Source organism: Scatophagus argus, chromosome 24, assembly GCF_020382885.2.
Source record: "Scatophagus argus isolate fScaArg1 chromosome 24, fScaArg1.pri, whole genome shotgun sequence".
NCBI classification, from domain to species: domain Eukaryota; kingdom Metazoa; phylum Chordata; class Actinopteri; family Scatophagidae; genus Scatophagus; species Scatophagus argus.
In genome coordinates, this window is record NC_058516.1 from 12,685,484 (window position 1) to 12,698,524 (window position 13,041).

The following is a 13,041-nucleotide window of genomic DNA, read 5'->3' on the forward strand; positions in this document are numbered from 1 at the left end:
TGGCAATGCATTCTTTGCCATAAAACAGGAAGTTGTGTTTGAGAGAGTACAGATGCTCAAAATCTTATGGAACTTGGCACGCAGGATAGTAATATTTAATATGTTTTTGTATTGGCCGTGTTAAATGTATGAAAGACGGTAGTTGTTATGGTTTTTGTTTAGGGTTTTTGTGCCATTAAGGCATAAAACTGCGTTAATGAGCGATAAAATAATTGTCGGCGTTAATTAATTATTTTATTAATAACGCGTAACTTGCCAAACCCCTATACGTTAACGCGTTAAAATTGCCCAGCCCTATACATTAGCTCAGGTCACAATGAATCTCCAACAGGTCGCCAGCAGGTCACAATGGTCATCCACAACCAAGGTTCTTTGAAAGCCCAGGAGCCTGTCGAATGTGAAATAGACATAGCGGAACATAGCGGAAAACATAACTGTTCCTACCCGGACCAACAAGTAGATGCACACTCTTAATCATGGCGGCCAACATAGAGCAAATTTTCCAAGATTTTATATTGAATAAAATCAGAGAAATCGAAGACCAGAATGAAGATAAAGCGTATGCCACTTTTATGTTTTGTATTTCTCATATTGGTAGTCAAATACTGTTAACTAGTCAGTTAATAGAACCTAAAATCTATCTGAAGCGGCCGGTTTCCACTCTGGTTACCAATTGTACCATACAAGCTAACATTAGCTAGATATTTTTACAGTTAAACATTGGGATACAACTGGTGATGATGTTATTGATGAGGTTCGTGGGATGCAAATAATGCTCCCGTTAAAAGTGATTAAGTGCGTTAATTAGTCCTATTTGTATTTACGTGAGATAGATAAGATAGCGTTCGCTTGATCACTTTTACTGCTTAGCTAGCTAACCTGCAAATTGCATGCACGATAGTCAGCAAACTTGACTAAGGAATACTCATTCAAGAACTGTACATTTTCTCCATTTGTGAAAGATTATTGCTCTGCGGACTTTCAGAGAAACGGGTGCTCACATAATACTTTGCGTGTGTTTCTGAGATACCCAGTTCCCAGGCACCCTTCCAAATACATAATTTTTTCCATAAGATATGTTCATTATATGTGTGCGAATCACACATATAATAAACTTGAGATTCAAATCTGACGTTGTGGTGGTACAGCATAACTTTCCCATTCTTCTGGCTGACCATCTAAGCATAATAAAATTCATAGAATAAAATCTCTGTCACATTAAGAATATGTACCTGAACTTCAGTTCTGGGTTTTGCTGAGCAGATTAATTGAGGTTGTCTACTCTCTTTGAAATAGCCCCATGAATGAATTTCCAAGTTCAGACTCAGGTTTCCTGACATGGACATTTAACAGACGTTGCTGCAGCTGTGTTGGGCCAATCCAGTTGCAAGTGCAAATAATAATATCTTATTTTGTTCTGTGTGTGCAGCAGCAGCAGTGAAATGATTGGAGCAGAGAGCGCCACTTCAGAGAAAGAGAAACGGGAAGACTTCAGGGGCAGTGGTTCACAAAAGAAACATAAGAAGCATAAAAAACATAAAAGCAAGAAGAAGAGGAGGAACCGAGAGAAGGCAGAGAAAGAAAGCAGTTCAGAGTCAGCAAGAGGACAAAAACATCAGCCAAGGTGAAACATGAATAATGAATGTTGTCACTCACAGAATAGTTTTATTCAAACTATTTAATAACATTGTGCTTACACTTCCATCATACCATGCTTTAACAGTTAAAGTAACCTCCCCAACATAATATTTACAAGATTATGTTGCTGTGCAACATAATGGCTGTTGATGTGTTCCTTTGTAGAGGGGGTTGTAATCCATCAGTGAGTTTGTTGTACCAGTGTTGTACATTGTGTGTGTCAATTGTAGTGACTTTTGCTAATTGAAGAATAGAATAGAAAGCTTTTATTGTCATTGTACAACAACAGACATGCCTTTGCAGGGGCTATGAGGTGCTGGTCCTAATATAGGAATTAGTATAGTTGTAGTGTAAATGAAAAAATATGGATGCTGTACAAGAACACAAATGCTGCAAAAATCAGAATGCTGTATTAAATATTAATGTTATCCATGTTACAAAGATATAAATGTCATCTAAAGCACCAAGCATCTAAAACAAATGCTACACAAAAATACGAATGGTATACCAAAAAGAATGAAGAATGCTGCATCTTACTTGTGTCTGCATAGCAAATGGTAAGAGCAGGATGTTGCCTGACAAGGTTATTGCTGATTATTGCACATACGGTTATTGCACATAACTCACAGGTTAAGATATTGCACAGGAAGTTGTTGTAGAGGTAAGGTTTTTGCACAAGAGAATTTGTTTCACATGAGATTTTTGCATGTTAGGGGTCTGGTGCATTTGTGCATTCAGGATGGTGATGGCTTTTGGAAAGAAATTGTTCCTGAGTCTGTTTGTCTTGTATGTAATGCACCTGTAGGGTCTGCCAGAGGGCAGCAGGTCGAACACAAAGCACACATCCCGCTGTGCTTTCTCTGGTGATGGTCTGCGCTCTACTGAGGCAGTGAGATGTGTATAGGGAGGTTAGGGGGCAGTCCATGATCTTCTACGCTGTCTTGACCACTCTCTGGAGCTTCTGCCAGTCTGCCTCCTTGCAGTGGGAGAACCACACTGAAGTACAGTATGTCAGGATGCTCTCAATAGTGGATTGGTAGAAGGTTATCAACAGCTTCTGGTTGATGTTCTCCCTGAGCACTCTAAGAAAGTGCAGACGCTGTTTTGCCTTCTTGACGACAGCCTTGGTGTTAGCTGACCAGGACAGATCAGCGGAGATGGTGGTGCCCAGGAAGGTGAAGGTTTGGACTCTCTCCACTGAGTCCCCGTTGATGGAGAGAGGAGACGGGTCTGCCCTGTGTTTCCTGAAGTCTCCTCCTGAGATTAGCCCCACCACTGTTGTGTCATCAGCGAACTACACGATGGTGTTGCTGCTGTGGGCCGGTCTGCAGTCGGAGGTGTAGAGGTTATGAGGAGGAGGCTCAGCACACACCCCCCTGTGTGGAACCTGTGCTGAGTGTTCGGGTGGAGGGGAGGTGGGAACCAAGGTTGACTGTTTGGGTCTGGCTAGTGAGGCTGGGATGGAGGCCTGTGTCAGGGAGAGGTTAAAGATTTTGGTGAAGCCCTGTGCAAGCCGGTCAGCACAGGCTCTGAGTACTTTCCCAGGTACACCATCTGGTCCAGTGGCTTTCCTGGGATTGACTTTGCTGAGCTCCCGTTTCACATCCTGTGCCTGCACAGTGAGTGTTTGAGAGCTGTGGGGGGTGGTTGGGGTTGGGGTTGTGGGGGTGTGGCTGCAGGTTGTTGGGTCGGGGTCTCAAAGCGTGTAAAGAAGGTGTTCAGCTACTCCGCTAGTTGGACGCTTGAGTGCACAGCCGTGTTGTTCTGGCCCTTGAAGTTGATGATCTCCTGGTTGCCCTGCCACATCTGCCGTGGGTTGTGGTTGGAGAGATGGTCCTCTATTTTGGTTTTGTAATCCAGTTTGGCTTTTGTAATTCCTATTTTCAGGTTGCATGGCAGCACTGTACAGTTCCTTATTGCCTTACCTGAAGGCGGTGTTGTACTCATTGAGAAGCATCCTGACTTGGCTGGTCAGCCAGGGCTTCTGGTTGGGGAAAATCCGGATGCGTTTATCCACTGTGACATTCCCCATGCAGAACTTGATGTAAGATAGCACAAACTCTGTGTGTGCCGCCAGGTTCTGGTGTTCAAAGATACTTCACTGGAAAAGTGCATCCTCTGGCCATGTGGTGATGGTCTTGGTCAGAGGAGCACAGAGACGTGGTCTGACTAGCCCAGTGCTTCTCAATTATTTTCTGTTACGCCCCCCCCAGCAAGAAGAAAACAATTCGCCCCCCCACCCCACCCCACCCCACCCACTCTCTGCCGCGACTATAAATAATAGTAATAATAATATGTAATAATATTTAATAATATGTAATAATATGATGCTAACAGTGCTCGCTGGTTTACTGCAGTAGCATTCACAAAGCGGGATGATTGTTGGCAATATTCGGCACGTTTTCGCTGAAAAAACTCCAGCGGCTTATCAGCATGATTGGGATGTAATGTCTTCAAGTGGCGCCTTAATTTATTTGGCTTCATGCTGTCCGCTGCCAGCATTTTTAGACACAGTAAACACACCGGTCTTTCGTCTCCCACTGTAGTCACAGTGAAGCCAAGCGCTACATATGCTTCGTCACATTTCCTCGTCTTAGCTTTCGGGTGTGTTACTTTTGTCTCATTATCTTCGTCTCTCTCCGCCTTTCTTTTCATCCCTGTTAAAAATTTCTTCATGTTGTATGCTATGCTAACGTTAGCATCTGGTGGTATACAGCTGTGATTAGAACGACTGTTAGGTCTTTCGGCATGAAAAAGGGACAGAATCTGATTGTTATGAACTCTGAGGTCCGGTGAACAATGTCTTTGTATGCTGAGGTTATCACTGGCCCAGTTGTTGTGTATATAGATGCACAGACCGCCACCTATGCTCTTACCAGAGTCTTTGTTGCGGTCCCAACAATGAGCAACAAAGACTCCGGCTAATGGTCCTGCTGTGCCTCTGCTGGTGTTTTTTTCATCAACTTTAACTTAAATTACCCTCTACCTTTTAAAAAAAAAAGACTTAGACAAAAACTTCAAACAAAAACAGAAAAGCATTGAGACACAAACATAAAACTTTTGAAGTATGTGGGTGCATCAAAACAAGATTTGAATAATTCAAAAAACGTGCATGCTTGCAGTTATTTTTTAATGTTGTGATCTCAAGATAACTAGTTTTTATTTTATCAGTTTCAATTGTTTTGTTGGGAAAATGAGGTTTGTTATTTTGAGATAACAACCCGTTTATATAAGAAAACAAAGGGTGATTTTCAGTTATTTGCTGTCATGTTTATTCAAGATCAGGGTTGTCATGCCAGCATGCATTGATGGTCTCTGACTGTAGCAAATGACTTCAGCTGAGAATGTCACATTAAGGACCACCCTTTACTATTCAGCATATCAGACTTAACATCCGTCTTACTAATTTCCGTATTTTATTATGTTGTTCAAACACCAACTAGTGATGGTTGTATCTTCTCCAGTTTCCCAATGGTTATGAGAATTTCCTATGCCTGTAGCCTACTGGCTAGCACATGTGCTTTAAGATGACCACTGTGTGTGGTTCAAATCTCTACCTTACAATAATTATCAATCCAGTAGGGATAATATTTTTATAACAAATGGCAAAAGTTCTTATTCCCATACACCAAACCTGCCCCAGTGTATGTCGTGGTCTACTATTGTGAATGTTATGAAGTAATTTTCTCTTGATTATTTTGTTATCTCTAGAAGCCAGTCTTTTCCAGGTCATCTTCCATAGAATAGTTTAAGTTGGGGCAACTGGACTTCAGTTTAAAGCAAAGACATTTTGCTTCTCATCTAAAAGGCTTCTTCAGTTCTGATAAACTGGTCAAGACTTCCAGGTATTAAATTAGGTGGCTAGATGGTAGACCCGCTCCACCAATATGTGACTGCAATGAGGCTGAATGGGTTGTTGTCCCACATAGCCATCATGTGAAGTGCATTGTTGTCTACATCTTGGATAGGGAAGACAGGTGGTTTGAGAGAGATGTGAAGGAAGCCATCTATGTCCACCTGGAACAACTTTCCTTCAACAGAGGTGGTGCTCTGTGCCACCACCCATCAGCCACCTACAGTGCATCCTTGAGATTCCTCCCCAGGAGACCCACACCTCATTCCCCCAGGACATACAGTATGTGACGTTTACAAGTTAAATGATGAAAGGGTGGGCTGACGACCCCTTTGATGGGCCAATATGACTGTGGGGGGTGGGTGAGTCATTCACACCTGAATACATGAGACTCTAATAAGTCACATGATGGCTGTGTGGGACAATGACCCATTCAGCCACCCTTGCAGTCACATATTGACAGGGTGGGTCAACCATCTAGCCATTAGATTTAATTAATACCTGGGACTCTCGACCAGTTTATCAGAAATGACGAAGCCTTTTTGGTGAAAGGTGGAACATCTTTGCTTTAAACTTAAGTCCAGTTGTCCCAGCTTAAATTCTTCTGTTAAGAGGACTTGCAAGTATGGGTATTCTTGTCTTATGTACATATGGCAGAGCAAAGGTAATATTTAATTTTAAAAAGAACTGCACCAAAGATAGTGCTGTGGGACAGTGGAACATTTTACAGTGTCAGTGTTCTCTAGTGGACAATCTGTGTAGTGGAAGCACTGTCTCATAATGACCTCAGATATGCTTAAATAAAACCTTACCAGTTCTGATTCCTATTGTAAAGGCAGGAGTGACCCTTTCAGTTGCCCTCTTTGGTAGTAAGTCTTAGATAGATAGATATTTTATTGATCCCGATGGAAATTCAAGCATCCAGTAGCCCATTACAGCAGTGTAGCTTAGTCAAAAAGTAAGCAAACAAACAATCAAACAAGGCCTAACTGTTAGTAGGAAAAATAGACTAAAATATACTAAATAAACTAACATATGCTACATGATAGCACAATAGAGTGCAAAGAAAGCAGGTTGACCTGATTGACTGTGTGTATAAAACAAGAGACTAAAAGCTACAGTGTAAACATGTGAAGACGGATTGCTACCCAGAAATGAGTTATAAAGTGCAGGTTAATTGTGCAAATCATAGAAGGTAAGGAGGTCTTGACACTGATCTGAACATTTGTGATGCAATTTAGCAGTCTATGCATGTAAGTGTGAAACACTAAATAAGATCTAGTAGATATCCTTAAAGTATTTGGGCCTGGACAGACACATTTCAAAATATTTTTGTCACTGTGGGGGAAAAAAAGGTGGTCTCCTTCCATTTTACTATTAATACCTGCTTTTCAACTGTGCCTAACTCAGGTTTTATCTTTGCTTCATAGAAGAGGAACACCAACAGCAGCAAATATGGAACGATGTAAGTCTCTCATTATTTTATGTAAAGTGATATAGTTTTATATCATTGTTGTCTTAGTGTGTCTTTTAAGTGTTTTAAACTGTGTTTAAGTGTTTTAAACACTTTTTCAGTCTGATGTTGTGCTGTGGCTGATGTACCAAGTAACCACTTTGCTTGTGGACATCGGCAAAAAGCCATAAATCACAGAATTGCTCATTCAGTTACTGCTTACATTATTATACTGTATTTTCTGTTGTACAATACATGCTGTCTTGGCACACAGCTGCTGTGTTGTTTGTTCAGGTGAGGATAACAAGAACAATGCCAGATGCCACAAGCGGCATGCTACAGCAAAGAGGAAGAAGAAAAAAAGACAGAGGAAAAGTGATGAGAACTCATCAGATTCAGACTTAGAGTTTGTCTCAAAGTTGAGGGACAGTAAATGCGGTCCAAGTTTTTCATCAAGGCGACAAGAGGAACTGCCTGATATCATCCCAAAACAGGTAATAGTACCAATAAACAAACAAATACAAATAATATTGACAGTACATAATTTCCCTTAGTTTACTTCAAATGAACATACACATTTTTTCTTTCACTATAAGTAAGGGAAAATGTAAATATTGGACTGCAGCTCTTTTGACTGTGACTTATTCTATTTTCTGTCTATTTCCTTGTTTTAATTATCAAGAATGTAACCTGTTGTAAACTACAGATGTTTTAGATTTTTTTTTTAGAAAAGTTATACATTTACAGATAGAGATTTTAGAATTTAATCTTGATGTTATGTTCAGCAATGTGAAAATCACCATTGAGAGGTCATTGCGAACAAATTCGTGTTTACAGCTGATAGGACGGCTGTAGGCATAATTTATGAATTCCCTTATCATGCATTGTTGCAGAATGATATATGCAAAACCTGAAGTTTACCAAATTAATAACTAAATCAGAGTGCTTACTATGAATAGGTTGTTTGTCATATGCACAAGTACAATGAAGCAGTTGTTGGCAAATAAATTCTTGCTTTTAGTGATTTTCCCTAGGTTGACTACTTTCAGAGTTAGGTAAACAACAAGTTGAGGACTGGACCACTGAAACAGGTTTGCTGGAAAATTGACCACTACAGTCATCAGTTAGATTAAGCTCTTTATTAATAGAATGGAAATGGTACAAATGCTAGAGCATGGTGTTGCAAAATTCTCTAGTTTTTTAAATTAAGTACAAAGAAACACATGAACACTTGCATGGTTGTCTGTAGAGTAAAACAGGGCAAGCTAGCTAGCTAGTTGTGTGAGAAAAAAAATCTCACGTTTGGAGAAATATGGTAGTGATAATAATTTTTCATTTTCATTTCATTTTTTTTTAAATTCATCCATCAATGTAATTTCAGGCACTATAATAAAATTTTAAAAACTCAACAAAAATGGGAGACGGTGACGTAAGTGGTGAAGATGGCAGCTTAGGTGTGGGACTCTGCAATCTAGACAGCCTATTTTCTCAAGTAGGAATGATAAATGACTTTATCCCGCTGCACAGAGGACATTTAACAAGTCATCGGCCGGCAGTCTATATGTACGAACTCAAAATGCCCACCTAACAACAACAAGAAAAACTTCGGCGTCAACATGCTAATAAAGAGGGCTTGACTAAAGCTTGCGATCCAACGGAGAAGAGTGATAGCCCGCCACTGCCCCCAAGCACTGCTGGTAATGGCAAAACTGAGTGTGGCGTGGTGTACACTACGGAGCATAAAAATCGTGGTTGCGACAACGCCACCTGGGGAATTGCACCCCAGGAAATCTGAGCCCAACTGTGTTGGTTATTTAGACCAAGGCCACACAGATTCAGTACCACAGGGCAAGACAGTTCCACAACAAAAGCAATTTATTAACAAATGAAATAAACAAAATACAATTCAAAAACAGTCACACCAGTTAAGCACACAATAAAATAAACTAGGGGGCAAATGAAGCTGGCCGGGGCTACCGTGCGGCAGGACAACCACAAGACAAGGAGGAGGGAGGTCCTCAAAAGAATCACCTGTGAAACTGCACACACACGCACACACAAAACCAAAAAAAAGGGGGGGATCGTGAAGAGCACACCACCACCAGGGATTAACTGCCACAGGGAGCCCACGACACCTGGCAACAAAAGAAACAACGATTAATAAAACAAGCCCAAAGGTTAGTATAACTGGCGTGAACTAAACAAACATTTACCTAAAGAAAGAAGAAAGAAAAACAATATAATAAATCATCAATACAATAAAAGAAAAAAACCAACACAGAGAAAAAAAAGGAGAAACAAACTCCACATAAGGCCGAAACAACAATAAAGCTGAAACAATAATAGAGCCCAAAATGGGAGTAGAGCCAAAACGGTAGTAGAGCCAAAATGGTAGTAGAGCCAAAACAGCAGCGCAGACCCAGGGAGGGGTGGCTTATATTTGCCGGCAGTTTACCCTCGCCTCGTTCCGTAAGGAACGGCCACGCCAGAGAGAGGCAGAAGACAACCAGCTCCCGTCACGGGTCAATCACTCAGCTGCACCAAAACACCAAAACAATCAGCTGGGAACTGAGGGACAGAGCCGCTGGACGGCAGACAATCGCAGACTTACCGAAAGGGCAGGTGAGCATCTCCAGGAAAAAACTACAAGCGGGGCGACACATCCCCACGGCCCGGCAGCCGGTCACGCTCTACAAAGCAAAGATCGCTTCACCAAAACCACCAAAGAGTAGCAGAATGCATTACCTGAGTGAAGAGGATCATACGCCCACAACAACCACGTCACACAATCACGGTGGCCACAGGAAGGAAGCGAAAGAGGAAGAGGCAAGTGCATCGCACATCTATATATAGAGATGCATCGCACCGCCCCTCAATCAAGGCGCTCAGTCCTTTGGCACAATGCCATATAGTGGCAGGGAGAGAGACGACCGGTCACACCTACCCCCCACTTTTGCATCGTCGCCTCAAAGATGGATAAAATAACCAATGGAACTACCTCCAGGGCCTGAAGATGGCAGTCTGGGCATTAAACACAGTCTCTGTTAGCAGCATTTTGCTGCTGGCTGGCAGGCTGAGGGAGATGATGGACATTAGAATGGTGGCCAGCTGTAACACGAGCTGTTCTATGCAACGCTGGCTGGCTCGTGCTCGGCTGGTTAGTTGGAGACAACAATGAGGCTGTTGGTAAGGCACCTTCGCATGCTGGAGAAATCACTGGAGCAAGACTGACCAGCTGAGAAGTCACAGTGGGGGGGTCTATAGGGCAAGAGGTACCCGGGACAGCTGCCGGTGGCGGACAAGATCTTTCAGTGACCGAAGCCCACAGTTCATCGTCACTGGAGGGTTCACCATCCAGTGCTGCCACAGCAGATGGAGAGGACACCTCCAGCTGGGGGCAACAGCTTCAGGTTGGATTATAGTCTTCAGCGTCTTCCGATGCACGTTCTGAACCCTTTGCGGGTCACTCACAGGAGCAACAGTGTAAACTGCTCCTTCACCAACAGGGGCCTTCACAATCTGATAGACCACCAAGCTCCAAAGATCTTGTATTTTATGGCGCCCTCTGACACTGTGGTCCCTCAAATACACCTGCTGTCCCACTGAAAGCGGTGCCTCTCTGACCTGCTGATCATGCCGCTCTTTCCGTCGGCCAGCTGCAGCCAACATCTTGTCACGAACACCCTCAAAAGCGAGTCTGAGTCTCACCTGATTCTCGGCCACCCAGTCCTGTACCTGGCCTGCTGCAGGCTCCTGGACACGTCCCAGGAGAAAATCGACTGGAAGACGTGGTTCTTGCCCGAACATAAGGAAGAATGGAGACTCGCGTGTGCTCTGATGAGGAGTTGTGTTATAACAATAAAGCACCTGAGGCAAACAAGCTACCCAATCCCGGGAAACCGGAAGGGTGCGAAGGAGATTATGCAGGGTTCGGTTAAACCGTTCGCATTGACCGTTATCCGTGGGATGGTACGGGGTGGTACGGGATTTAGCAACGCCATACAAAAGGCAGAGCTGATGAATCATTGAGCCCTCAAAGCTTCTCCCTTGGTCCGAGTGCAGGCGACTCGGGACACCAAACTTGTAAAACCACTCGGAGATCAAAACCTGGGCCACGGTGGAGGCCCGTTGATCCTGAGTGGGAATAGCCACCGTGAATTTACTGAACACATCTGTCATGACCAGAACATTCTCGTACCCATTCCGAGAAGGCTCCAACAATGTGAAATCAATGGCCACAATCTCATTAGGTCGGGAGGCCAACAAGTGGCCCATAAAGCTGTTAGGCCCGTGTCCTGAGTCCTTAACCCACTGCTTTATGTCTGCTGACATTCCTGGCCAATAGCAACGTTGCCGGACCAACTCTGTGGTCCGCTCTATGCCTTGGTGACCATGGTCTTGGTGAAGCTGGCTTAAAGTCTCCTGCTTAAGGGCGGCAGGCAGAATGAGCTGTAGAAACTCTTCACCCCCATCGGAACGGAAGACCTTGCGAAAGAGAACACCATCTATCTCCACTAGGCAGTCCCATTGGCGAAAAAGTGCCAGGACTGGCTTGGAGAGCTGCCGCCTTTCCACAGAAGTCATCATATATTTTTAAAAAGTTAGAACTGATCTGTCTTCAATCAGTAAACAGTTTCTAAGTAGATCTCCATTTAGAGAGTGGTAATGTATAGTTAGATATTCCTTGACTCATAGCAAGAGAAGTGTCTGTTCTTGCGAAATAAAAGTAGGTTTATTGTTCCTCATACATAGGCATGGTCTAATGTCTGGCCATAGCCTTATCAAACACACAAGATAGATTGAATGTGGGTGAGGATGTTGTCAGTTGTTTAGGACCCCTATTTATAAGCACTCTTGCTTCTTTGGGGTTCCCTTTCATGTACATCTGTTGCATACTGTTCATGTGTAATAGGGATGGGCAATATGGACTAAAAAATGAAGCCTAATCTTTTTGACTATAAATCTACCGTCAAAATAGTAATAAAGGCTACTAAACTACATCAGTTAAATTCAAGTAGTACACCTGGACTGCAAAAATGTAGTGAGTGACAACAAACAAACAAGTCTGAAATGTGAAAACAGAATCTATTATTTATTAAAAATGTATTAAAACATTTTGGCACACAGGCAGTAAAAAAAACAGTGCAAACAGCAAAAATAACTTAGCTTAGAAATATCACAAGACTTAGACTTAGACTTTCTTTATTTGTCATTTGGATTTTCATCACAAACGAAATTTCGGTACAGTGGCTCAAGCATAGCAGGAATTACCGACATATTCTTTTTAAAAGAAAAAAAAAGTAAAAAATATAATATATACACAACATATACACACACAATAAATATGCAGTAAAAAGTACTTGAAAGTGAGGTATTTTGTATAATAAGTCAGTCAGCATATATACTTATGTAATTATTATTGCACAGTGAGTATTTGTAATAAATAGTACTTTTGTAGATGTACAGAATATAAATATATTGCACAGTAAATAAATGGGCTGTAGTCTTGAGTGGTGTTTGTGTGGGTGAGGAGGGGAAGTGATCATGTAGAGTTAAGTAGTCTTATGGCATATGGAAAGAAGCTGTTTGCGAGTCTGGTTGTTCTGCACCGCATGCTGCGGAATCTTCTGCCAGACTTCAGCAGTGAAAACAGGCATGTTGTCAGGGCCAGCTGCTTTCCGGGCATTCACCTTCCTCAGGGTTCTCCGGACATCAGCTGAATCCAGGCGGAGTATCTGCTCACCTGGGCGAGGAATGGATTTTATTGCTGAGGTGGTGTTCAGTGCTTCGAACCTCCCAAAGTGTTTGTTCAGTTGGTTGAGGAAGCTAGTGTTGTTCTCACAGGAAGGGGTAGGAGCCTTGTAGTCAGTAATAGATTGGATGCCCTGCCACATCCGCCTGGTGTTAGTGGGGTCATTGAAAAAGTCCTGTATTATTTGTCCATGAGCACGCTTGGCCAGTCTTATAGCCCGGTTCAGGTTGGCTCTAGCTGTTTTCAGAGCCACCATGTCACCGGACTTGAAAGCCTCGTTTCTTGCTTTCAGCCTTGCGCGTACCTCACTGGTCATCCAGGGTTTCTCATTTGCCCGGGTGGTGA

The 13,041-nt window shown here is 42.7% G+C and overlaps 1 protein-coding gene across 3 annotated transcripts in view; it reads left to right on the forward strand.

Annotated features, from left to right (window-relative positions):
* The first annotated feature begins 404 nt into the window (after window positions 1–404).
* The window catches only part of LOC124055285 (protein SON), a 59,384-nt gene continuing 46,747 nt past the window's right edge, over window positions 405–13,041 (forward strand). Inside the window, exons 1-4 of one of the 3 annotated variants that reach the window (XM_046381936.1) lie at window positions 405–559; window positions 1,430–1,624; window positions 6,922–6,956; window positions 7,239–7,438. In XM_046381936.1, coding sequence (XP_046237892.1) covers window positions 477–559; window positions 1,430–1,624; window positions 6,922–6,956; window positions 7,239–7,438 — 513 coding nt within the window. In that variant the 5' untranslated portion in view covers window positions 405–476. Of the gene's footprint in view, window positions 560–1,429; window positions 1,625–6,488; window positions 6,957–7,218; window positions 7,439–13,041 lie in introns of those variants that run through there. The other 2 variants (XM_046381937.1, XM_046381938.1) reach the window with 2 other exon arrangements.